Genomic DNA, 27,037 nt, shown 5'->3' with positions numbered 1-27,037 from the left:
TGATGTACTCTCAAGAAAAGGATTTTACAGGTAAGCTGTATATAAAAATCCCACTTTCTTGATCATACATCACGGGACACAGGAGCTTCATTACATAGTGGGATGTCCCATAGCAATGCTCAGATTGAGGGGAGGGAGACACAGATCATAAATATAGACCGCCAGGGACCGGAGGACCTAAACTGCAGCCTGCAGTACACTGCGCCCGAAGGCGATATCCTCTTGCCCTCTGACATCCACCTGATAGAGTCTGGTGAATGTGTGGACTGATGACCAAGTCGCAGCCTTACAGATCTGAGCCAGGGAGGCCTGGTGATGCACTGCCCAAGAAGCACTAACAGCCCTAGTAGAGTGCGCCTTCACCCGAAAAGGAGGAATCTTCCACTTTAAACCATAGGCCTGAGAAATAACTTGTCTGATCCACCTTGAGAGAGTGGATTTTGACGCCGCCTGGCCCTTTCTAGGGCCTTCCGGCAGAATAAATAAACAATCAGTTTTCCTTATCTGAGTAGTTGCCTGAAGATAAATACTGATTGCTCTAACCACATCCAAAGTGTGCAAAGATTCTTCTTCTGTGGACTGAGGGTCTGGAAAAAAGCATGGTAGGATTACATCCTGATTCAAATGGAAACCCGAAACCACCTTAGGTAGAAAGGACCTGTTGGGACGCATGACCACCCGGTCCTTATGGATAATTAAATACGGCTCCTTACTGGAAAGAGCTGCCAACTCTGATACTCTTCTAGCCGTAGATATGGCTACTAAGAAGACCAGCTTTTTAGTCAGGAGAACTAAAGAAGCCAGATGCAAAGGTTCAAATGGTTGCCCCTGTAAGGCCGAGAGAACCAAATTCAGATCCCATGGGCATACCGGAGGTTTAACTGGCGGTTTTGTCCGCATGGCCCCCTGGATAAAAGCCCGTACTAGGGAATGTGATGCAAGCGGCTTTTGAAAAAATACTGACAGGGCCGAAATCTGCACCTTGATAGTGCTTATGGCCAAATTCATTTCTAGGCCTGACTGGAGAAAGGCCAAGATTCTGTTAATGACATACTTTCTAGGATGCCATTTCCTAAGTTCACACCAGGAAACATATGTCCTCCAGATCTTGTAATAAATAAGCCTGGAGGCCGGCTTTCTGGCATTGACCAGAGTAGAAAGGACTGGCCCCGAAAGGCCACGGTCTCTCAGAATATGGGTCTCAGCAGCCAAACCGTCAAATTCAGACTGCGTAAAGCAGGATGGTAGATTGGACCCTGTGAGAGCAGATCTGGCCGAAGAGGGAGGGTCCATGGCCTGCCTACTGCCAACTTCATGATTTCCGCGTACCATGGTCGCCTGGGCCAAGCCGAGGCCACCAAAAGGACCGACTTTGTCTCCCTCTTGACTCTTCCCAGGAACCGCGACAGAAGCGGGCTCGGGGGGAAGGCATAGATCAGATTGTACTGATCCCAGGGAACTGTCAGAGCATCTGACCCCTGAGCAAGTGCATCTCTTGTCCTTGATACAAACTTGTCCAGCTTCCTGTTGAACCTGGATGCAAACAGATCTACGTCCGGAGTACCCCACTTGTGACATATGTTCTGAAACACGTCGGGTGCAGAGCCCATTCTCCTGGGCACAACTGCTGGCGGCTGAGAAAATCCGCCTGCCAATTTTCCACTCCTGGGATGAAGACTGCAGAAAGACATGGAACATGCTTTTCTGCCCAGACAAGTATGCGATTCACCTCTTTTTGGGCCACCAGACTTCTGGTACCGCCCTGGTGATTGATATAAGCCACTGCTGTGGCATTGTCGGACTAAACCCGAACCGGGAAAAATCGCAGTCTGTAAGACCACTCTATGAGCGCCATGTAAACTGCCCGGATCTCCAAGATATTTATGGGCAGTAGTTTCTCGGTCGCAGACCATTTCCTCTGCGAGCATGTTTCCTCCAATACAGCTCCCCAGCCTGTCAGGCTGGCATCTGTTGTGATAATCTTCCATGGGAGAGGAAGAAAAGTTTTGCCCTTCAGCAAATTCTTGGTTTGTAACCACCAGACAAGACTCTTGCGTGTCCCTGGGGATAGACGCATAGGAAGATCCAGAGATTGGGGCTTCCTGTTCCAAGCCGCAAGGATGCATCCTTGCAGAGGCCTTGAGTGGAACTGGGCGAATGGGACGGCCTCGAAAGAGGCGACCATCTTCCCTAACAGTCTCATGCACAACTGAATGGAGGAAGATCTTCTGCCCAGAATCAGGCGCACCAGATCCCCAATGGCCAAGGTCTTTAGCCTTGGAAGAAAACACCCTGCCCTGAGCGGTGTCGATGATCATACCTAGGTATTCCAACCTGGTAGTCGGTTGTAGGGACGACTTTTCTAGGTTTATGATCCAACCTAGGCGTTCTAGGTGTTCTAGCGTTTTGGTGATGCTGTGACTTAGGAACGCTGCAGTTTTCTCCATGAGAAGCAAGTCATCTAGATAAGCCATGACGGCTATGCCCTGAGCTCTTAAGATTGCTAAGAGAGGGTCCAGAATCTTTGTGAAGACTCGAGGGGCTGTAGCAAGCCCGAACGGCAAGGCCACAAATTGAAAATGGCGCCGCTCTACCGCGAACTTTAGAAATTTTTGGTGTGTGGAAAAAATTGGCACATGGACATATGCATCCTTGATATCTATTGATGCCATGAATTCTCCCCCTTGCAGGGAGGAGACCACAGTGCGGATTGACTGCATTTGGAAGGACCGGATGTGTAAAAACCGGTTCAGATCCTTCAGATCCAGGATAGGTCTGACACTTCCATTTGGTTTTGGAACGGTGAAGAGATTTGAGTAAAACCCCGAACCCTGATCTTTCGGGTTCACTTCTACTATCACACCCTGGGATAGTAACTGATCTAAGGCCAGAAATAGCGGTTTTTGCTTTACTGGATCCCTGGGGATCCTTGACCTTAGGAAGCGAGAAGGTGGAATCTCCTGAAACTCTAGCTTGTAGCCCAGAGATACTGAAGAGATCACCCACTTGTCCTGGATCTCTTTCCGCCAGGCTCCTGCAAACTGCGGGAGCCTTCCCCCCACTCTGCCGAGCGGGGGCGCCCCTTCACAAGGAAGTTCTTGGGCTTTGCTTGGCAGGCTTTCGCCCCCAAGTCTTTTCCTGCCCCTGGGCTCTGCCTTGAGCCTTTCTAGTAGAGGAGGGCTGAGAAGGCCATCGCCACTGCTTAGAGCTTGATGCTTCGGGAGAGAGAGCACGCCTGAATGACGGACGTTGGCTCTTTTTGATTGGAAGGAGAGTAGATTTTACCCCCTGAAATATTTTGGACGAATTTATCCAATTCTTCTCCAAACAAACGTTCCCCTTTAAACGGGAACCCAATCAAATGCTTCTTGCATGACAGCTCAGCTGCCCAATTCTTTAGCCATAGGGCCCTTCGCATGTGTACCAACATGAGGGACAAACGTGATGCTTGTTGGACAGAATCCAAAATCGCATCAATCATAAAGCACAGAATATGAGGCAGTTCTGCATAATTTTCTACTTCCTCACTGGGAAGGATCCCAAGCATCTGCTTAACCTGTTCCTTGAGGAACTGACACAACCCCACGGCTGCGACTGTAGGTTGCACCACAGCGCCAGTCATGGAAAAGGAGGCTTTTTAATAAGGTTTCCAGCTTCTTATCAGTTGGATCCTTTAAATACCTGCGCAATATCCAAAGGACAAGTCAGGTTTCATTCATGCAAGAAACAGCCGCATCAACAGATGGGACCCCCCACTTCTTGGTGAAACTTTCCTCCAGAGGATAATGCAAAGAAAAACCTTTTTAGGAGGAGCAAACAGTTTATTGGGATGTCCCCAATCCTTATACAACAATTCATCCATTAAGGGATGGATTGGAAAGGAATAGGCAGTCTGTGGGGCTTTCCTGACTCCCAGGGAAGAAACAGAGGATGTAGCGACTTCAGCAGCAGGCATTCTGAATGTGGTCCGCACCAATTCAGTATAATACTGCACCTGTTTTCTGAGTGCCTGGGAGGAGGGGACTATCTCCTCTTCCTCTGATTCATCCGACTGCTCATGATCCCCATCCTAAGATAGGGATCTCTCCTCATTTTCAGAAAAATCATCTGAGAGAGGAATTTCAGCAGAGGGAGGGGATCTACCCCTTTTCTTGCTATATTTCAGGGAAGCAGAAATAAAATTCATTATTTTCTCTTCAAAACCATCCAATGTAGCCCTAAGGGAGTATCTCAGTGACATAAACCGGGGCTGACACATTAGGAGAGGCTGCAAACCTGACAGGTGCACTGACTCGTCTTGAGAGGCTGGCTCCAGTCTTGCAGGGGGGGATGGTAACTTACAGGCACTCTTTTAGAACCCCTGGACCTAGGCGGTAATTTACCAGTGCCTTTGCTACCTCCCCCTGAAACCCTCATACGAGGAGACATAGTCCTAAGCTATAAAGCAGAGGTACTAGTACAAGTGCAATCACTGTTGTGCTTAAAGTCTCACAATAATATATATGCTTAAACTGCACAACCTGATGCTGAGTAGGTGTCTAGGTTAGCCTGGATCCAATTCCACGGATGCTTACTGCCCACGCGTGCACGAGGACTGCGGGATCCAGGGGGGGGGAGGAGAACCTCAAACGGGGCTGCGTGGGACCCCCAAACTACGAGGGACCTCTGTTTACCTTGATGTGGCAGGGACTGTAATGGAGACGTGAGTCAGCTGGAGAACCAGGCTTCACTGAGCGTGTGTACTGAAAGGCATGTAAGTATGCATCAGTCTGCTCTTACTCCCTCTAGTGGTGGAAACCAGGTAAGACATACAACTACTCATAATGAAGAAATCCATTCATATATATATATATATATATATATATATATATATATATAGGATTAACTTCCCTTACCTGTCCTCGCCGCAGGAATTGCTGAACCAGACATATTCCAGCCTTCACCCAGCACGGCAGGTATTGTTAGCCAACCTTCAGGTTTATCTGGGGCTCTTTCTCGGAAGAACCTCCTGCCTGGGCCATGTAGAAAGCTCTGCCAGAAACTTTCGTGCGCTCTGTATAAACAGTACACCAAGTCTGGTTTTCCCAGAGCCCAGTCTTCCAATGGAGAGGACTTACAGGCAAAACCTCGCTTCTTCGGCTGACGAGGCCCGGGTACCATACCATCTTGGGAGTCAAATATCGGCCCGAGGTATGGATCCGGTTTTGTTGTAGCCCTTAGGCCCTCGCAGGGACCTGCATAGAGCTAATGTTTTACGTGACCATCACCATAGACACTGGCGAAAAAACTGAGGTGCCTCCCAGATGGGAGGGGTTATATAGGGGAGGAATTCTCCTTAATTGGGGTCAACCAGTGTCCAATCACCAGAGGTGCCTATATAACCCACTATGTAATGAAGCTCCTGTGTCCCGTGATGTATGATCAAGAAAACTAAATTTAAAAGAGAAGTATGGGAATTTTTTTTACAGAATCTTACTTACCTAGGTGGATGCAACATTGGTCAGATGCTGCATCTGTCCCCCCTGGTTCTAAAGCCCCATAGACACTATCAGATTTTCTGCTGATTTTTTCCTTCAGATTTACCAAAACCATGTAGTGCAAGGGCCTGCCTGATTGCATACAAATTTAAATTGCTAAGGCTTGACCTCATATTGTAAGGTTTTGGTAAATCTGAAGGAAAAAATCTGCAGAAAATCTGATAGTGTGTATGGGGTTTAATGCTGAGAGCTGAGTGATTAAACACCGCCGATCACTCGGTTCTCAGAACTCCCTGAGCAGAGAGCTGGTGACTGTCAATCACAGCTGTCTGCTCTGCCCCTCCAGCGCTCACTGGAGCACTGGGCTGTGTAGGGGCGGGAGTGACCAGTTCAGGATCTAAGTGGTTCACTGAGAGGCTAAGCTGGGTGCCGATCCAGGCATGTGGGCAGATCCCGAACATATGGTCATGATCTTTCCCGGTCTGGATCAGCTCTGTGACTCTGGCGAGTGGCGGGCTTCAGCCCACTGTCTACTTAAAACAGGTCACAGGAGTGCAGAATGAACTGCACTCCTGTGATCCATAGGAGAAGTACAGCCAAACCAGCTTTCCCCGTATTTCTCCTTTAACCAGTCGCCAACCGGGCCATAGCGAAATGACGGCGCGGTCGGCCTATTCTGGGTGGATGCCAGTGGGACATCCTCCCAGAGTGTTGCTCTCGCGTGCCCCCTGGGGCGTGCCCCCGCAAACATCCGTGACCACGGATCGCAGTAAATGGGCACTTGTAGTGGCTGTTTAACCACATGATCGATGAAATGACGGAGCGATCACTTGTAAACAAACCAGCGTCATGTCACCGGTTCCTCACGATCTTTACAGTGTGAGGGGAGAGGGGGAGAGATTTTTTAGCAGCGCTGTGGGCTGGATCTGTAGTGCCCACAGCGCTGCTCTGTGACTATACTCTGCAATACACTGCAATAATGTGCAATACTCTTCAATAATGTGCAATACTATGCCAATACTCTGGCAATACTCTGCAATACCCTGCAATACCCTGCAATACTCTGCCAATACCCCGCAATACTCTGCAGTACCCTGCAATACTCTGCAGTACCCTGCAATACTCTGCAATGCTCAGCCAATACCCTGCAATACCCAGCCAATACTCTGCAATACCCTTCAATACCCTGCAATACTTTGCCAATACCCTGAAATACCCTGCCAATACTCTACCAATACTCTGCCAATACTCGCCAATAAATTATAACAGAAATAAAGAGTCTTTTTTTTTTTTTACCAAATTTTCTGTCTTTTTTGATTTATAACGCAAAAAATAAAAAAAACAGCAGTGATTAAATACCACCAAAACAAAGCTCTATTTATATGAAAAAAGTACAAAAATTCCATATGGTTACGGTGTTGCATGACTGAGTAATTGTGATTCAAAATGTGAGAGCATCGAAAGCTGAAAATTGCTCTGGTTAGGAAGGAGGTTTAAAGAGGAAGTAAACCCTGATGGGTTTACTTCCTCTTTGATTCCCTGCAAAGATAAAGCATAATGGGCTACTATGCATCGCATAGTAGTCCATTGTGTGTCACTTACCTGACACAGGAGCCAGTGATGTCACCGCTGTCCCCTTGTGTAAGGAGCCTCCATCTTCTTGGTGGGTCTCGCTGCTCCGGCGCTGTCTTTTCGTCGGAGCCGCAATGCCGTCACTCCTGCGCATGCGCACGGGAGCCGCCACTCGCGGCATATCGCCGTTAACTGCGGAGCGCTCAGTGCGCCTGCGTGCCGCTGTCTACAGCGCATGCGCCGTAGACAGCGATGCCTGTCTTTTGCCAAATATCTCCTAAACCGTGTAGGTTTAGGAGATATTTCTTGAACCTACAGGTAAGCCTTAATCTAGGCTTACCTCTAGGTCAAAGTGGTTTGTAAGTGTTTACAACCACTTTAAGTGTCCAGTTGTCAAGTGGTTAAAATAACATGAACAGTTACAAAACACAATATTAGCATAGTTTTCTTATCTAGTGGCTGCAGTTACATCTAACTTTATTTCAACATGTACTACATTTTTTTTTCTTCCACGTGATAGAAGTTACACACGGATAAAAAAATAAATAAAAAAAAATACACTTTTTTGCAGTAAGCAAAATAAAAGGGAAATGTGCAGCAGTATATGGGAGCCAAACAGCTTCTAACTTCAGCTTGTTCAATTAAGCTTTTTTGGCAAAAAAAAAAAAAAAAAACCTGGAAGCTGATTGGTTTCTATGAAGAGCTGCACCAGATTTTTACATTATCCAATTTCAGTAAATGAACCCCAATGGTTCTCCAACTAGTTTTATTTTTATAAGTATCACATCACCACTGAAATATGTGATACGGAATGGAATGTTCATTCCATTTTGGACAATTTCATGCTCCCAACTTTGTGAGAAGAGTTTTGGGGATGGCCCCTTCCTGTTCCAAAGTGACTGCGCACCAGTGCACAAACAAGGTCTGTTGTTCAGATGAGAGCTTGCTTCTCTTCCCATACAAGTCAATTTGAATTCAAAAGCTGCTTGAAGTAGGTTGATGACTCTTTGAAGGTGGTCAATTGCAAGTCAGAATATTCCCCATTTTATAGATGTGATGGTTCTTCATACCTCTAAACAAAGTATGTTGTCTGACACAAAATCTGGAGCCTGCAGCCCTTCAGGCCCCCCGAGGAGGTGTTAAGGGGTTTGTTTTAGCAATTTCTGAAGGTTTCTCTGTCAGTGTTGGCAGGTGTTGGGGGAAGGTCACCTTCCGGAGGTGTGTGTCTTTTCCCCAGTGGTCAAGGCAGTGGGGTAAGTAGACATTCTCGGCTGGGGGGTACAGAGGATCTCAGCTGGTGGCTAGAAGACACTGAGCAGTGGCAGACCTCACCAGTGACATTGGTCCCATCATGACTACAGGACGGCACTCCTCTCCTCTTGCCTCACTGAGCTTGGTTACCATTCCATGTTGCCAGCACACAGCAAAGACACTCCCCCATCCTGGACTGTTCTCACCTCATGCTCCTCTCCATTCAGGAAATGGATCACAGCTTCTCCTCGGCCAATGGGAACAGAGGGGTGTGGACTGTGGAAGGCAAAGTAGAAGCCCAGTACTAGAGCATGGCTGTGGAGCCCTGGGGCAGATCAGAGCTGGATTTTGTGGAGGATATGATAATATGAAAGGGAGGCTGCAGGGACCCCCTGGATCTAGGGTCAGGGTTTGCGATTGTGACCCCTGCTACCCCTTATGCTACGCCCATGGATATAAACCTTTATTCTGGTTGTGTGCCACTCTATGCCAATCTCTTTTTTATTCCACATTTATAGAGGTGATGGTACTTCACACCTCCCAACTGTCCGAGATGAGAAAGAGGGACGCCATTTAATACAAAACAGGCGCCCAAAGAACTTCCTTCTTCCGTGTTGTCCAAAGCTAAAATGCCAAAAATGACTAGTTAAAGCCAACCAGTGCCATCGCCTCCTTTACTTTTATACGAGCTTTTTAAAATAACAAATACAATCATTGTTGGTGGGATGGAAGGTTTAATGTAATAAAACATTGTTTGGCAGTTAAATTGTTAATTTTTGTATAAAGCTCTATAAATCAAGCCAAAAAGAAGGATGGCTGAGAAGAAAATGGGGACAGAATGATCTGACCTCTAAAGAGTGACAGTCCTAAATTCAGGACATTTGGGAGATGCAGCATACTGCTTAACCTTTTTACTGGAACTGAGCATGCTTCCCTACTGCTCAGAGCCTTGCTTGTGTGCTATAAAAAAATTCCATAGTGCATCACAGGTAAAACAGAGCTAAACCCTACTATCCTTTATACCCATGGAAGCTGCCATCGTTGCCTCTGTTTAATCCGCAACTGCCATGGTGCTGCACATGTGATCAGTAATGACACCAGTCATTTGATGACTTGACAGTTTGGTTGAGAGCACAAGCAACAGTTATCATTGACGGCATTCCCAGAATGTAACTGTTTTGGGAAACTGTTAATTTGATGGATTTACTTCAGCTTTAAGAATGACTACTTGGAAATAAAGAGAACCTGTCAAGAGAAAGAGGTAATCTGCTGACTTCCTACTATTAATAATAGATTACAGCTCAACTCTGGCCAATATTTTGTAAAGGGAGCCACACAACCATTGACTTAAATAAAACATCAGTTCTTGCTGCAATACTCACCTCCTCTCCAGTGATGTATCCTACAGTAACCCCATTTTGATCTTAGATGTACTCTTCTAGATGTGTCTTCTAGGTTGAATGGGGCCTAGAGTTACTGAACCCAACAGGCCAGAGACATACTGTGGATGCAGGGTGTCATAGAAAGGTTATTATATAAGAAAGGCTTAAAAGACGGGGGATGGGGGGTTGTTCCAGGGGAGAATGGGGGAGCAGTCGGAGATGGGGGGGTGAGCCCAGAGTTTTATCTTGCAACAAGGGAAATGTCAGAAAGCATGAAATCAGGCCGAGACAGAAGTACTGTTAAATCACACTTGTTTAACCACTACAATACAGGGCACTTTCGCCTCCTTCCTTCCCAGCCCAATTTTCAGCTTTCATCGCTCTAGCGCTTTCAATGACAATTGCGCGGTCATGCTACACTGTACCCAAATGAAATTGTTATCATTTTGTTCGCACAAATAGAGCTTTATTTTGGTGTTATTTATTCACGACTCCGTTTTTTATTTTTTGCGATATAGGCGCAAAAAAATCGGAAATTTGGAAAAAAAACAATATTTTCTTTTTTCTATTTGAAAAGAAATCCAATAAAATCAAATTTTGTCATAAATTTTAGCCAAAATGTATTCTGCTACATGTTTTTGGTAAAAAAAATTCTGTTAAGTGTATAATAATTGGTTTGTGTGATCACGGACATATGTACGCAAATGATCATGTACATGTGTGTGCAGATAATCATTGGGACATGTGAATTTAGTGGGACATATGTGGGGGACATGTTTTTATTATTAGGGACATGTGTTTTTATTATTTGGGGACATGTATGTTTTGGGGACATGTGTGGGGACTGTGTTTGTACTGTGTGGTGTGTTGTGTGTTGACACTAGACTGATGATCAGTGAGTAAAAAGCTGTAAAAAACAGCTCATACTCACTGATCATCAGCCGGCTGCAGCGTTCTGCTCTCCTCTCCTCAGCGATGACTTCCGTGTGAGGAGAGGAGAGCCGATTGCCTAGCAACCGGCTGTTTGTTTACATCACATGACGGCCGTGATTGGACACGGCCGTCATGTGATCAGGAGGGCCAATCACAGAGCCCTCCTGCCGATCTGAGATGTGCCGTGTCCGGGTGACACGAGCACATTGGGATCGCGCCGCTGCGCGGGCACGCGCACGCGCGATCCCGCTACTTCTGAAGGACGTTCCCGAACGTCCTATCAGGAGTAGACGGCTCCCACCCGGCCGTATATATGTATTGGCCGGATGGGAAGTGGTTAATAATAAAATTAAAAAGAACAAACGTATTCAAAACATAGCCAAAATTCAGTAACTGGAATGGATAGTCAGCCAAGCAGAGGTCAGGGATCAATGTAGTGGAGCAGCAAGCAGGATCTGGAGCCAGAAGGAATGTCAGTAAAGCAAGGCTTGAACAGGATTGCAGGAGATAGTTTCTGTGATGTGGACCAAGGCGAAGGCAGAGACCCTCTGGACTGGACGGCTTAAGTAGGCAGGACTGATGAGCAGGATATCATCAGCAGCTGAGTAACTGTGAAGAGATAGGAGCTGGCAATTAGCTGACAGCTGAGCGGCCAGCTCAGAAAAGGAAGGGCTGAGCCCAGCCCTGACAGGAAGTCAGAACTTTCTCCAGGTTCATTAGCAAGCTTAGAGCTTCAGCATGAAACCCAGGCCACAAGGTGACAACACTACTGCAATTTCACTGGAGAATGCACAGAGTTGTCACCCTATTACAAGGAATAGCAATGGATACGCTGGTGGGATCAACAGGTAATACAAATTTGTTATGGGAAAACTCAGAAATTAAAAAAAAAAATGTTGTTAACACTTGTGACAGGCTGGTCATTTTTGATGTTGCCAATAGTTACACTTTATGAGCATAAAAAGTACACTAAAGCTAACACAGTGGGCAACACAGTAAAGATTAAAGCACTACAAGAAAAACTCAAAACAAGCATCTGAAACAAATTCTAACAAAAATATATGTGTCCAGGCAGGCTGCATGATGGCAATAGGTGGGTGCGGTTGGCTGCTAACACATAAAAGTAACATTTATACCACTATCTTTAATAGTGGCCACACACATATGGATATGACCATTCAATCAATCCTTCAGTGTGACTAAACTTATCAAGTTGAATAAAAATTTAAACCAAAGAGCCTCTATTTGATCGATTTGGTGAGCTTTTGATTGATGTAGACTCTAGCAAGTTGATCAGCCATGGCGGAATCATATAGAGAGCTCATAATTGATCATACAAATATCAGCCATAACACGGATACATTTAAAATTATGACTGATAGATGAAAATTTCAGTTGATTTGAAAATGCAGAGTTTGATATTTTACTTTATGTTTGCGTTTGCTCATACTTATACTGATTGCAAATCAATACATGTATGGACACCATATCCTGCTAACAGGTATAATATAGGCATGACGTAAGTAGCATTCAAGGGACATTATCAAATGGAGATGATTGAGATCAACATTTTCTTTACAGCATAATCTAAAAAAATGTAATTACTCTTCTCACAATTCTCCTTTCATGATCCCTCAAAGTGAAAGGGATGGAAGCTGGAGATAGAGTCACATGTCTTCACATACAGTGATTCTTCCAGGTACCTACAGTATAGCCCTGGACAGCCAGGAGATTGTGGGGTGAGATTGTTTTGTTTACTGGTACACTAATCCGGAAGATCTAAGCCCTTTAATACTGAATGCTTTACTTCTCTAAACTTCCTTCCCTTTACTTCTAAAACTAACCAAGAGGTGTCCTCCCTTGGCAAGAATATATTTTACTCGAAAACAGCATTGCAGACATTTTTGGCGAGTCCTGATCTGGAAGAAGCATCTCTTTACCAAAGCCAAGTAAGTAACTTATGATTCATACCTATGAGCCTTAAAGCTCCTTTTTTGTTTAAAATGGGTATAATAATTTTGTTGTGTATAATATACACATGAATATGCATGCAATTAGATTTATACCCTTGGGGGACATGCACCATTTTCTCTTCCTTATGGTTTCACTACCCTCTTCTCATTCTCCTCATTCTGTCCCCGACTCCTGTTATGTCCTCCCATCTTTACTGTTCCACTTCTCCACTGTGTTTCCTTTTCCGTTCTTTTCTGTGATGTTGACTGGGTCTAATGCCCTGTACACACGTTCAGACTTTCCAATGGAAAATGTGTGATTGGACCGTGTTGTCGGAAATTCCGATCGTGTGTGTGGGCTCCATCTGACTTTTTCCGTTGGAATTTACGACACACAAAGTTTGAGATCTTGTTCTAAAATTTTCCGACAACAAAATCAGAATGTTTAAATTCTGATCGTGTGTAGACAATTCCGACGCAAAAAGTGCCACATATGCTCAGAATTTATTTACGAGACAAAATCTATTGGCTACTGGCCTCTTTATAGTCCCGTTGTACGTCACCTCATTCTGAATGATCGGATTTTATGACAACTTTGTGCAACCGTGTGTATGCAAGACAAGTTTGGGCCAAAATCCATCGGAAAACATTCTACAGATTTTGTCGTTGGAATGTCCGACCATGTGTACAGGCCATTATGCCGCGTACACACGATCGGACATTCCAACAACAAAATCCATGGGATTTTTTCCAACGGATGTTGGCTCAAACTTGTCTTGCATGCACACGGTCAGACAATGTTGTTGGAAATTCCAAACGTCAAGAACGTGGTGAGGTACAACACGTATGACGAGCCGAGAAAATTGAAGTTCAATAGCCAGTGCGGCTCTTCTGCTTGATTCCAAGCATGCTTAGAACTTTGTGCTTTGGAATTATGTACACACGATCGGAATTTCCGACAACAGATCTCAAATTTTGTGTATCGGAAATTCCGATGGAACCTACACATGGTCAGAATTTCCGACAAAAAGCTCCCATCGAACATTTTCCGTCGGAAAATCAGACCACATGTGCGCGGCATTACTGTTCCAATCCTCCATTTTGGCTCCTTTCCCCCCCCCTTCTCTGTGATGTTGACTGTGTCCTCCCTTCTTTACTGTTTTACAACTCCATCGTGGGTCCTTCTAATGCCTTCTCTGAAATGAGGACCGTGTTCTCGCTTTCTTACTATGCCAATCCTTCAATGTGGCTCACTCTCCCTGGAACAGTGATGTTGACTGTGTCCTCCCTTCTTTACTGTTCCACTCCTCCGATGTGGCTTCATCTCCCCCTTCCTTGTGATTAAGGATAAGCTTCAAGTTCGAGTCAAACTCATGTTCGACTCGATCATTGCCTGTTCACCGAACAGCGAACAAATTGGGGTGTTCGCGGCAAATTCGAAAAGCCACTGAACACCCTGTACAAGTCTATGGGAGAAATCGAAAGTGCTAATCTTAAAGGCTTATATGCAAGTTATTGTCATAAAAAAGTGTTTGGGGACCTGGGTCCTGCCCCAGGGGACATGTATCAATGCAAAAAAAAGTTTCAAAAACGTCAGTTTTTTTTGGGAGCAGTGATTTTATTAATGCTTATAGTGAAGAAATAAAAGTGTAATATTCCTTTAAATTTCGTACCTGGGGTGTGTCTATAGTATGTCTGTAAAGGCATGTTTTCCATGCTTAGAACTGTCCCTGCACAAAGTGTCATTTCTGCAGGAAAAAAAGTCATTTAAAATCACTCGCAGCTATAATGAATTGTCGGCTCCCCGTAATACAGAGAACACTCATTGAAAGTCATTGATAAAAAAAACGTGGGGTTCCCCCAAATTCAATTACCAGGCCCTTCAGGTCTGGTATGGCAATTAAGGGGAACCCCGCATCAATTAAAAAAAATGACATGGGGTTCCCCCCAAAAATCCATACCAGACCCTTTATCTGAGCACGCAACCTGGCAGACCACAGGAAAAGGGGGGGTGAGAGTGAGAGAGCGCCCCCCCGTATGGATATTTCAGGGGAACCCCACGTCATTTTTTTTTAAATTTGATGCGGGGTTCCCCTTAATATCCATACCAGACCTGAAGGGCCTGGTAATTGATTTTGGGGGAACCCCACACTTTTTTTTTATTAATGACTTTCAATAAATGTTATCTGTATTACGGGGAGCCGACAATTCATTATAGCCGTGAGTGCTTTTAAATTACTTTTTTTCCTGCAGAAATGACACTTTGTGCAGGGACAGTTCTAAGCACAGGAAACATGCGCCCCTTTACAGGCATACTATAGACACCCCCAGGTATGAAATTTAAAGGAATATTACACTTTAATTGTTTCACTTTAAGCATTATTAAAATCACTGCTCCTGAAAAAACTGCAGTTTTTAAAACTTTTTTTTGCATTGATACATGTCCCCTGGGGCAGGGCCCAGGTCCCCAAACGCTTTTGACAATAACTTGCATATTAGCCTTTAAAATGAGCACTTTTGATTTTTGAGTGGTCGAGTCCCATAGACTTTAATGGGGTTCTAAAGATCACACAAAGTTTAGGTCTGTTCGCAGGTTCTGGTGCGAACCGAACCGGGGTTTTTTTTCGGCTCATCCTTACTTGTGATGTGGACTGTGTCTTTTCTTCCTAATGCCGCGTACACACGGTCAAACTGTTTGACGTACTTAGTCCGTTGAAACACATTTCAGCGGAAAATCCGCTCGTGTGTGGGCTTCAGCGGACTTTTTCAGCGTGCAGTCCGGAGTACTAAGTATTTCGGTTTTTCCGAAAATCTGTCCGTCGTACTTTGGTTTCAGCGGACAATACGGTCGTCAGTATGCTAGTTCGACAGACTAAGAATGGCGCATGCCCAGAAAGGATTTACACGGCAGAAGGGTGCTTTGCTGTGTCTTGGACTTCCTATTTCTAGTCCCGTCGTACGTGCTGTACACGTCATCGCGAAAGCTTTCGACGGACTGTTTGTGCATCCGTCTGTGGTCAAGTCCGTTCAGTGGAAACTACGACGGATTGTCCGTCGGATTGTATGACGGACTAAGTACGCCATACAATCCGCTCGTGTGTACGCGGCATTACTGTTCCACTCCTCCTCTGTGGCTCCTTCTCCCTCCTCCTCTTCCTTTCCTTCCTTCCTGTTCCATTCCTCCACGGGGCCTTTGATATGGCTGTGGATTGTGTCCTTTCTTTCTTACTGTTCTTGTTCTACTCCTCCACTGTGGTCTTTGATGTGAACTATGTCTTCCCATCCTCTCTGCATACTGTAGGTGATTGGACCCTCTTATCATCACTCCTACACTCCTCTATTTTAGTCCCTTCACCACCCTGGCACTGTGATGCAGGATGATGCTACTTCTCCCCCTGTCTAATGCCCCATGCACACAAGCAGGACCGAACTGGCCATAGGGCAGACCGGGCACTTGCCCGGTGGGCCGGGGCCGCCCCTGGCCTGTTGATGATCATGCCGCACAGCGGGAGGTAAGCGGTGGCCGCGGCCTGATCGTGGGTAACACAGGCCACGGCCGCCTCGCCTACCACCATATGGCCGTGCCTGTGTCATGCGGAACTGGCGGCTGCATGGGCTGTGCTGTGTGTCTCTCTCACACACAGCTCAGCCTCAGCGCCGCACTGACAGTTCCGCTCTCCTCCTCCAGCCATGGGTGTCCACACGGTGGGGAAAGCTGCTGCTGTCACTATTACCCTCTCGCTCTCCCTCCCCTTCTCACGTCGGCAGCATGGGAAGAGAAGGCGTTCCTGTTTGGTCGTTTTCCCTCCCCATTGGCCAAAACAGAGGGCCAATCAGAAGAAACTAGAGGGGCATCATGGAAAATGTAGTCCCAGAGATACATGGCACCATTGGTCTCAGCAGGGAGCAGACTACAGTCCCCAGCATGCACTCTGCTGGGATGAAAGAGAAAACCCAGAAACAAGCTGAGGAGTGCTTGTTACAGCTACTACAGGAGACATGGCAAATGAAACAGAGGACTGTGCTGGGGGAACTAATAGCCCCAGCACAACCAGAGAGAGAGAGAGCTACACTGCACCGCACCACCAGAGAGAGCGATGCTGCACCGCACCCCCAGAGAGAGCGATGCTGCACCGCACCACCAGAGAGAGCGACGCTGCACCGCACCACCAGAGAGAGCGACACTGCACAGCACCACCAGAGAGAGCGACGCTGCACAGCACCCCCAGAGAGAGCGACGCTGCACCACACCACCAGAGAGAGCAACGCTGCACCGCACCACCAGAGAGAGCGACGCTGCACCGCATCGCCAGAGAGAGAGACGCTGCACCGCACCCCCAGAGATAGCAACGCTGCACCGCACCCCCAGAGAGAGCGACGCTGCACCGCACCCCCAGAGAGAGCAACGCTGTAGCGCACCCCCAGAGAGAGCGACGCTGCAGCGCACCCCCAGAGAGAACGACGCTGCACCGCACCACCAGAGAGAGCGACGCTGCACCGCACCACCAGAGAGAGCGACGCTGCACAGCAGCCCCAGAGAGCGCGACGCTGCACCGCACCACCAGAGAGAGCGACACTGCACCGCACCACCAGAGAGAGCGACGCTGCACAGCACCCCCAGAGAGAGCGACGCTGCACCGCACCCCCAGGGAGAGCGACGCTGCACCCCACCCCCAGAGAGAGCGACGCTGCACCGCAGCAGCAGAGGGAGCCACCCTATACCCGCAGCACCAGAGGGAGCCACCCTGTACCCACAGCACCAGAGGGAGCCACCCTGTACCCGCAGCACCAGAGGGAGCCACCCTGTACCCGCGCCACCAGAGGGAGCCACGCTGTACCACAACACCAGAGAAAGAGCCACGCTATACCTGCACAACCAGAGAGAGAGACACGCTCTACCGCACCGCCAGAGAGCAGGTCAGTGTCACTGGGCCATGGACACAATAGGAGACAGACAGTACTGACATGGCCACAATAGGACTGGGACACTATAATATAAAGGGGACTGCCCCGTAAAAAAGGGCACTGTAATCATAGCAGTGCCCCTTTTTAGTGCAGTTCCCTTTATATCACAGTGTCCCTGCACATTACAGTGTGGAGGACCAACACCAGCCACCTCCGCTAATGTCTACCGAACCCCACCCTGCCCCCCCCTCCCCCCGGTCCCTGGAAAGTTTGGCTGTTCAATCTAAAATGCCTAGGCCTATTTTTTGTCCCAGTCTGGGCCTGCACACGGGGCATTAGAAAAAACAAGCTGTAATGCCACAACCAACGCAGAAAAAAGCAGTTGTAAAAACTTGCTTTTAGTAGCTTTTTGTATTGGCACATTTAGCTATGCTAGCTTTTAGCGACGTTTCTCTGTCTCTATTGAAAATCAATGGTTCCCTATGAGAGCCCATTGTTTTGAATAGAAGTTTCACCAGAAGTCAGATCATGATGATCCAAATTGCAGTGACTTGTGCTCTGAGGATCTTGAAGAAGAACCCTGCGCCAAAATGAAAAAAGAAAACGGCGTGGGGTCCGTCCCAAGATCAAAACCAGACCCTTCGGTCTGGTATGGATTTTAAGGGGAGCCCATGCCAAAAAAATGGTGTGGGCCCCCCCCCCCCCAAAATCCATACATGACCCTTATCTGAGCATGCAGCCCGGCAGGTCAAGAAAGGGGGGAGGGGCAAGTGATACCAGGATACCAGGATATCAGGCCACGTGCGTGGGGAAGAAATCGGAAGAGCTGCCTTAATAAATTACTTTAAAAACCTGTGTACTGTTTTCATTCTTGACACTTTTTTTTGGATGAATAGGTAGGGGTACAATGTACCCCATACTCATTCACACAGGGTGGGGGGCTCTTGTTTGTTCCAAATTCTTATAAGCCCCATGCCTGCAGACCCCCAATAGCCAGGGTTGTCGGGAAGAGGCCTCTTGTCTTGGGACAAGGTGCTTTAGGGTGGGGGGCGCAGAGCCCTTCCTGCCCCAAAGCAACCACCCCCCATGTTGAGGGCATGTGGCCTGCTATGGTCCGGGGGGTTGCTGACTCACCCCCCCTTTCCAAATCTGCGTGCTTCATGTTCGGATAAGGATCAGGTATGGATTTTGGGTGAACCCCCATGTCGTTTTGTTTGGCGTAGGGGTTCCCCTTAAAACCCATACTAGATCCTTCAGTCTGGTATGAAACCTGGGGGGGGGGCACGCTATTTCTTTTCCATTTTGGCGTGGGGTTCCGCTTCAAGATCCTCAGCGTGCAAGTCGCACTGCAATTTGGACCATCACAATCCGACTTCTGGTACTCCATCTATTCAAATCAATGGGCACTTATAGGGAACCATTGATTTTGACCTGTAAAAAAGAAACGTTTGACTCGGCTTAACAGCATTAAGCCGCGTTTAGCAGCTTTTAGCATCTTTTAGCAGCGTCAGACATTTTTACAGCTCGTTTTTACTGCTCCTGGAAGCACAGGCTGTCGTTTTTTTTTTCTACTACCCTTAAACGCTTATGCCTCCAAACACCTCTTAGAGTTTATGTGTGCAAAGGGGCGTTTAGAAGCAATTAAAAAAAAAAAGTCAGACACCCCTCACAGAAGGTGTAAAAGCGGCCTGCGTGCATGAGCCCTAAGGCTTGCTGAACCCTCTCATTCTCACTGTTACACCCCTCCACTGTGATCCTTTCCCCCATCTGTTCTGTACTGCAGACTGTGATTCTACACCCTCAGTATTCTATGTCTTCATTGTGGTCACTTTTCCTGTTACCTCTGTACTGCAGGTTGTGGTTCTGTGATTCCCTCAGGCCGCGTACACACGCGGGGACTGTTCGCTCAACTTTGTCCGCTGAACAGTGTTTCAGCGGACAGTCCGCTCGTGTGTGGGCTTCAGCGGACAGTTTCAGCGGACAGTTTGACGAACAAAGTTTTTCGGAAATCCCGAAAAACTGTCCGCTGAAACTTGGTTTGAGCGGACAGTCCCCGCGTGTGTAGGCTTGTTCGTCAAACTAAGTTCCGCACATGCTCAGAAAGAATTTATACGCCGAAGGTTGCATTGCAGTGTATAGGACGTCGTTTTCTAGTCCCGTCGTACGTGCCGTTCACGTCATCGCGCAGGGTTTCAGCGGACTGTTCGTTCGTCGTGTGTGGGCAAGTCCGTCCATGCTAATTTTGAGCGGACTGTCTGCTGAAACTGTTTGACGAACAAAGTTGAGCGAACAGTCCCCGCGTGTGTACGCGGCCTCACTGTTCCATTCCTTCAATGGGGTCCCTTCTCCCACAGGCAGTATGCTAAAAGGCTGTGAAATCCCATCATCACAATTTTACTTCTTCACTGGGGTCCCTTCTTCTCCTTGGCTCTATGATCCAAACTTTGTACTTTCTGTGCCTTCAGTGATCCATCTTCAATACCCCTTAGTCCAGGTTTTTTTTCTACCATGGTTGTAAGTAAGAATTGCAAATTGTTTTGCTTATCAGGAAATGGTAGTCTTGCTAGCAACACTTACATTGAAAAAATCATATGCAGCGCGTGCAGAGGAAATATTACGGTTTTTAGCTAGAACTGTTAGACTGTGTGCACATACATACAGATAGGGAAGTGAAAGACAGCAGAGGATACCCTGGAGAGCTTGCATATTAGTCCTTAGGTCAGTTTATCAACTTTAAAGTATACTTCCACTTTTGCAGCCAAGTTGGGATAAAATCTAGTTTATATTTGTTACCATGTGTTCCCATTTACGTGAAATATATAAAAAAAATAGATTAAAAAAATGCTGGTTTCCTTTTTAACCGCTTAAGGACCGGGCCTCTTTTTGAGATTTGTTGTTTACAAGTTAAAAACAGGTTTTTTTTTTGCTAGAAAATTACTTAGAACCCCCAAACATTATACATTTTTTTTTCTAACACCATAGAGAATAAAATGGCAGTCTCAATACTTTCTGTCACACCGTATTTGCGTAGCGGTCTTACCAGCGCACTTTTTGTGAAAAAAAACAAAACATTTTTAATAAAAAAATAAGACAACAGTAAAGTTAGCCCAATTTTTTTTTATATATATATTGTGAAAGATAATGTTACGTTGAGTAAATTCATACCCAACATGTCTCGCTGCAAAATTGCGCCCGCTCGTGGAATGGCGATAAACCCTTAAAAATATCCATAGGCGACGTTTAAAGAATTCTACAGGTTGCATGTTTTGAGTTACAGAGGAAGACTAGGGCTAGAATTTTTGCTTTCACTCTACTGATTGCGGCGATATCTCACATCACACCTTTTCATATGCGTTTGCTTCTGCATGCAATCTCGGCGGGGCACTGTTAAAAAAAAAATTATGTTGTCACTTTTATTCCTATTACAAGGAATGTAAACATCCCTTGTAATAGAAAACAACCATGACAGGACCTCTTAAATTTGAGTTCTGAGGTCAAAAAGACCTCAGATATCATATTTACACTAAAATGCAATAAAAAATAAAAATATAAAATGTGGTCATTTAAATAAATAATTTAAAAAACGCCCTTAAAGATCTATAGGCAGAAGTGAGGTTTTGACGTTGTTTCCGCCCTGCAATGTTATGGAGATGGGTGGCCATCTTCCACTCACTCGTCTCCATACCCAGCCAGGGGTAACACCCGATCGCCTCCAGGAGACTGGAGTGTGGCAGGAGGGGGGACCCTCTCCCACCGCCAATAAAAGTGATCTCTCAGCGAATTCGCTGCAGAGACCACTCTTATCGGAAAGTGGACCGCCGACCGAAGAAGGAGATACCGGGGTTATGGCAGCTAGCTGCCATAACAGCAATATTCCTCTTCAAACTTAGAACATATATTGGTGTGCGGCGGTCCATAAGTGGTTAAAGAGATAGCTCAGATGTGTGGTGAAAAAGACACCAGTCCAGAAATTCTTAGAGTCAGCCATGACAGCTCCTCCTAATGCCGCATACACACGACCGGACTTTTCTACGGACTAGGTCCGACTGTCTTCCCAAAGGACTTTCGGCGGAAGTCTGATGGACTTTCTGAACGAAACGGACTTGTCCACACACGACCGGACTAAGTCCGTTCGAAAGTCTGTTTGTTTGGAACGTGATGATGTAAATGGGACTAAACAAGGAAGTTCAATAGCCAGTAGCCAATCGCTGCCCTTGCGTCGTATTTGGTCCGTCGGACCAGCACACAGACAAACGGTTTTCCCGATTTTTAGTCCGTTGGACTTGAGTCGGTCAGATATATTTGAAACATGTTTTATTTCTAGGTCTGTCTGACTTTTGGGAGAAAAAAAGTTCGCTGGAGCCCACACACGATCGAATTGTCCGACGGATTCCGGTCCGCCCCACCAAGTCTGCCGGAAAGTCTGATCGCGTGTACGTGGCATTAGAAACATCTACTTGTAAAAGGCAAGAAATATTTTGTTTGTAATTTTTTTATTTTTTTTTAGACATACTGTGTCAATGGGAACAGATAACAAACATATGGTGCTGTTTTCTCAAACTTGACTACAAAAGTGGAAATATGCTTTAGAGTGATTTTAAAGTCTAAACATTTTTTCTTTACCTTAAAGTCCTTTTAAAGTGAGCAGTTCTTTTTTATCTTAATGCATTCTATGCATTAAGATAAACAGCCTTCAGTGTGTTCCCCTCCCTCAGCCCCCCTAATATTTACCTGAGCCCCATCTCGATTCAGCGATGTTGCACGAGCGACTTGACTCTCCCTTCTCATTGGCTGAGACAGCAGTGAAGCGCCATTGACTCCTGCTGCTGTCAATCAAAGTCAGTGAACCAATGAGGGGAGAGAGGGGGTGGGGCCTGGGCTGCAGCTCCATGTCTGAATGGACACAGGGAGCTGTGGCTTGGCTCAGGTGCCTCTATAGCCAGCTGCTTGCTATGGGGGCACTCGAAGAAGGACCTGAGAAGAGGAGGATCAGGGCTGCTCTGTACAAAATCACTGCACAGAGCAGGTAAGGGCCGGTTCACACAGCAGGCGAGGCGAGGCGACTCCGACTTGCCTCGCCGCGACCTGCCGCGGCCTCAGCGGCGACTTGCAAATGACTTCTCTATAGAAGTCAATGCAAGTCGCCCCGAGGTCGCCCAAAAGTAGTACAGGAACCTTTTTTCTGAGTCGGAGCGACTCGAGTCGCTCCTCTCAGAACGGTTCCATTGTACAGAACGGGGGCGACTTGCGAGAGCGAGGCGAGGCGAGTCGTGTCGCCTCGCATCGCCCGCTGTGTGAACCGGCTCTAAGTATAACATGTTTGATATTTTTAACAAAACAAAAACAAGACTTTAGTATGACTTTAATGCATTCCTTGCATTAAGTTAAAAAATGTTTAGGCATTGATTCTGACCCCTCATTCCCTTTTATGCTTACCCGAACCTTCATTCGATCCAGCACTGTGCACATCTACAGCTCTTCTCTCCCCTCACTTCCATGTCTCACTGGCTTTGTTGGGGCACCAGGAGCCATTGGCTGCCAGTGCTGTCAATCAAAGTTAGTAACGAGGGAGCAGGGGGCGGAGCCGAGTCCCACTGTGTGTGTGTCAATGGATGCAGCAGCAGGGCTTGGGAGCTGGCATGCACAAGTGCCCCAATGGGAATCGGCTACCTGTGGGGGCACTGGACAGGGAGAAGTTTGGCGCTGCTCTGTGCAATTCCATTGCACAAAGCAGGTAAATATAGAGATGTTTGATATATTTTTTTTTTTTAATCCTTTACCGCCACAAGTACTTACAGATATATGGAATGGAGCCTGTAGATAGTTGCTTGATCCAGACATTTTTAGTTGAATGCCTGTTGATGGTAGACATATGCGGTTTGTTTAGTTCCTAATTTAAATTTGGACACACCTGTACGGTTTAGGAGATATTCCCCCTGCAATGACCGCTGACTTCAGAGGCGCATGAGCACAGGGGATTCTCGGCTGAAAGCCCGGCAGATGCTGAACTTTGCTGGAAAGAATTCTCCCATGTGCATGCGCGGGAGTGACGACGACCACTTACAGTGCTGGAGCCGTGATACCCGGAATACATGCCTAGGGAACATGTCAGCTCCCTCGGCGTGGACCAGGTGAGTTACCGACGCCTCATTCTAAGGTAAGGATTTCATAATGAGCTAGTATGCAGTGCATACTAGCTCATTATGCCATTTACCTTACAGGCGTAGGAAAAAAAAATGGGGGTATACAACCGATTTAAATAGGAAATTAAGGAATAGAATATAACAGAATAAAAAATAGAATATATAAGAATAGAATATAGCCATATCTGAAATTTGAATAGAATAAAGTCAAATTCGAATAGACTACAAAAGAATTAAATAGAAAATAATAGAATAGAAAAAATGGAATAGAAAAGAATAGAATAAACCATAGAAAAGAATAGAACAGAAAGAATATATATATATACAACCGTTTTCAGAAATTCTAATTTCAAATAGGATAAATTTGAATTTTGAATAGAATAAATTTGAATTAGAATAGAACAGAAATGAATAGAATAGAAAAGAACAGAATCGAAAAAAAAACAAAAAAGAAACAATAGAATCAAATGGAATAGAAAGACTATAACCATCTTCCAAAACATGAATTTTGAATAGAATAAAATTTGATGTAGAATCAAACTAGTTTAGAATGCAATTATAATGATATTTGATTTAAATTGGAATGGAATTTGAAAAATTTGAATCGATTCAAATTTGAATAAACAAAACAAACAATTCCGAAAACCATTTAAACTAATTTACCTAAACAAATTTATGTAAATAACGAATCAAAACGAACAAATTTTTTTTTCGTCTGTCTATATGATGGAAAGCCCAGATAATTCCTGATGCCACCTGACCTTAGTCAGATAAATATGTTTGTGCCCTAAGCCCTACACACAGTCGGACATTGCGGCAACAAAATCCGTCGGATTTTGTCCGACTGATTTTTTCCGAAACTGGTGTTGCATACACACGGTCGGACAAAGTTGGCGGAAAATCCGATCATTCGTAATGTGATGACGTTATTTAGTTACGACGGGACTGCTTTCAGGCTAGTAGCCAATAGCTTTGGTCTAGGAATTTGATCTGAGCATGCGTGGCACATTGTCCAATCGGAATTCTCTACAAACGATCAGACAAAGTCCGATCGGATCATGTTGTTGGAAAATTTTTATATCCAGCTCTCAAACTTTGTTGGTCGGACATTCCGACGGAAAAAGTCTGATGGAGCCCACACACAGTCGGATTATCCGACAACACGGTCCGATCAGACATTTTCCGTCGGAATGTCTGACCGTGTGTACAAGGGCTAACGTGTGACATCATTACAGAAGACGGCAGTCTTCTGAAGTCTGTGGACCACATGTGGACAGCTACTGCAATAGCAACCATCCCCCAGCCAGCAATGTGGGCACCCAATGGAGGAGCCTTTCACTCTCCACTCTGAAAGAAAGAAGACTGGGGATCCAACAGGTCACGTGACCACCGAATTAGATAAATAGGTGGGGCATTTCGTTTTTTTCAGTTTTTTTTAATGCACTGTGATAATTAGCTGCATTTGTTGGGGTCTTTATGTCTGCCTAAACTTAAGTTTTAAGTAAGGAAAACAAGCCTTTGTTGTGGAGAACATCACCATTTTTTTTTTTGCATTGTCACAGGTTTTTTTGACTCTGGTTTGCTTTGGGACAATGGAAAATTCTACGGCATATCTCAATATCTCAATGCCATATGTGCCCTTCACAGTCAAACCGCTGGACGAGCTGGAAGATATTAACTCAACTGACATATATGATGGCAATTATACGTCAGATACGTTTCATATAATTTCAATAGTAATCTATTCTGTGGCCTTTCTTCTGGGGACCACTGGAAATGGCCTGGTCATCTATTTCACCACCTTTAAGATGAAAAGGACAGTCAATGTTGTGTGGTTCCTTAATTTAGCCATAGCTGACTTTATCTTCACATTTTTCCTGCCGTTCAGCATTGCCCATATCGTCCTTGGTTTTCACTGGCCTTTAGGGAAATTCATGTGCCAACTTAACAGCGCTATTATATCCATCAATATGTATGCCAGCATCTTCCTGCTCGCCGTGATCAGCCTCGATCGTTGTACATCAGTGATGTTCCCTATTTGGTGCCAGAATCGCCGAACTCCTAGAGTGGCCTCCTTTGCAGCCCTGGTAGTTTGGATCCTAGCATTCCTGTTCAGCTTACCTGCTTTTATATTCAGAGATACAAGCATTGATGACGATTTCATTGCTTGCTTTAGCAACTTTCATGAAGATGAACATGTTGCTAATTCAATACACAAAGGCATGATCATATTACAACTCATCTTTGCTTTCATCATTCCGTTCGCTCTAATTATCCTGTGTTATGTAATAATTATGTTTCGCATCCAAAGAAATCGCATGAACAAATCTGGCAAGCCATTTAAAATTATTTTAGTTGTTATAATTTCATTTTTTATCTGCTGGTTTCCTTTCCATGTCTTCTCCTTTTTGGAGTTGTCTGCAATGTATCCTGGCAATGAATATCTGTATAGTGTAATACACATTGGAATACCTCTTACCAACAGTTTGGCCTTCATTAACAGCTGCATCAACCCTGTTCTCTACGTGTTTATGGGGCGAGATTTCAAAACAAAGTTACGCAAATCTTTCCGGTCAGTTCTTGAAAAAGCTTTCATGGAGGAAAGTGTTCCAGCAAGCTTCAGGAGTAAGACCAGGTCAACCTTCAACTCTGAGCAGTTGTAAACTGAAGCCACATCCACAAATGAAAATGTATTGTCATGGATTAAGAAGACATGAGCTCTTTGGCTTTTTTCAGGATATCTTGATTTGTTTTACTTATGTTTCACAGATTCAATAGTCTATCCTAAAAAGTGTTCCAGCAAGCGTCAGGAGTAACACCAGATCAACCTTCGACTGAGCAGGTGTAAACTAAAGCCACATCCACAAATGAAATTGTATTGTCATGGACCTTGAAGAAGGGGACATACCCCGAAAGCTTGTCCTGAAAAATTGTATGTTAGCGCAAATAAATAAATAAAAAATGTATCACTGACAGTACACATTTTTCTCTATTGTCATGAACTAAGGAGACATGAGCTCTTCGGCCTTTTTCAGGATATCTTGATTTGTTTTACTTATGTTTCCCAGATTCAATAGTCTATTCTAAAAAGTGTTCCAGCAAGCTTCAGGAGTAACATCAGGTCAACCTTCGACTGAGCAGGTGTAAACTGAAGCCACATTCACAAATGAAATTGTATTGTCATGGACCTTCAAGAAGGGGACATTCCCCCGAAAGCTTGTCCTTAAAAATTTTATGTTAGAGCAAATAAATAAATAAAAAATGTATCACGGGCAGTACACATTATTCTCTATTGTCATCGACTAAGCAGACATGAGCTCTTTGCCTTTTTTTCAGGATATTTTGATTTGTTTTACTTATATTTCCCAGATTCAATAGTCTACCCTAGTAATTACTGTAATTTCAAATACGTTTACCTGTCT

The 27,037-nt window shown here is 45.4% G+C and overlaps 2 protein-coding genes across 2 annotated transcripts in view; both read left to right on the top strand.

Moving 5' to 3' along the window:
* LOC143933753 (chemerin-like receptor 1) overlaps nucleotides 1-27,037 on the top strand; it is a 445,780-nt gene that overhangs the window by 138,724 nt on the left and 280,019 nt on the right. The gene's annotated exons all lie outside the window — the stretch shown is intronic.
* On the top strand, nucleotides 12,455-26,881 carry LOC143933751 (chemerin-like receptor 1). Its single transcript, XM_077456747.1, has 2 exons — nucleotides 12,455-12,564; nucleotides 25,178-26,881. The coding sequence occupies exon 2, from the start codon at nucleotides 25,208-25,210 to the stop codon at nucleotides 26,276-26,278; it is 1,071 nt and encodes a 356-aa protein (XP_077312873.1). The 5' UTR covers nucleotides 12,455-12,564; nucleotides 25,178-25,207; the 3' UTR covers nucleotides 26,279-26,881.

The sequence above is a fragment of the Lithobates pipiens genome, unplaced genomic scaffold (assembly GCF_037356315.1).
Source record: "Lithobates pipiens isolate NorthernLeopardFrog02 unplaced genomic scaffold, aLitPip1_a1.2 Scaffold_27, whole genome shotgun sequence".
NCBI lineage: Eukaryota > Metazoa > Chordata > Amphibia > Anura > Ranidae > Lithobates > Lithobates pipiens.
The sequence above is the reverse complement of the archived record's forward strand: the minus strand, read 5'-3'. Positions and strand labels throughout refer to the sequence as shown.

Coding starts and splice junctions, on each gene's coding strand:
- LOC143933751 (XM_077456747.1), top strand. CDS start 25,208: ATGGAAAATTCTACGGCATATCTCAATATCTCAATGCCATATGTGCCC.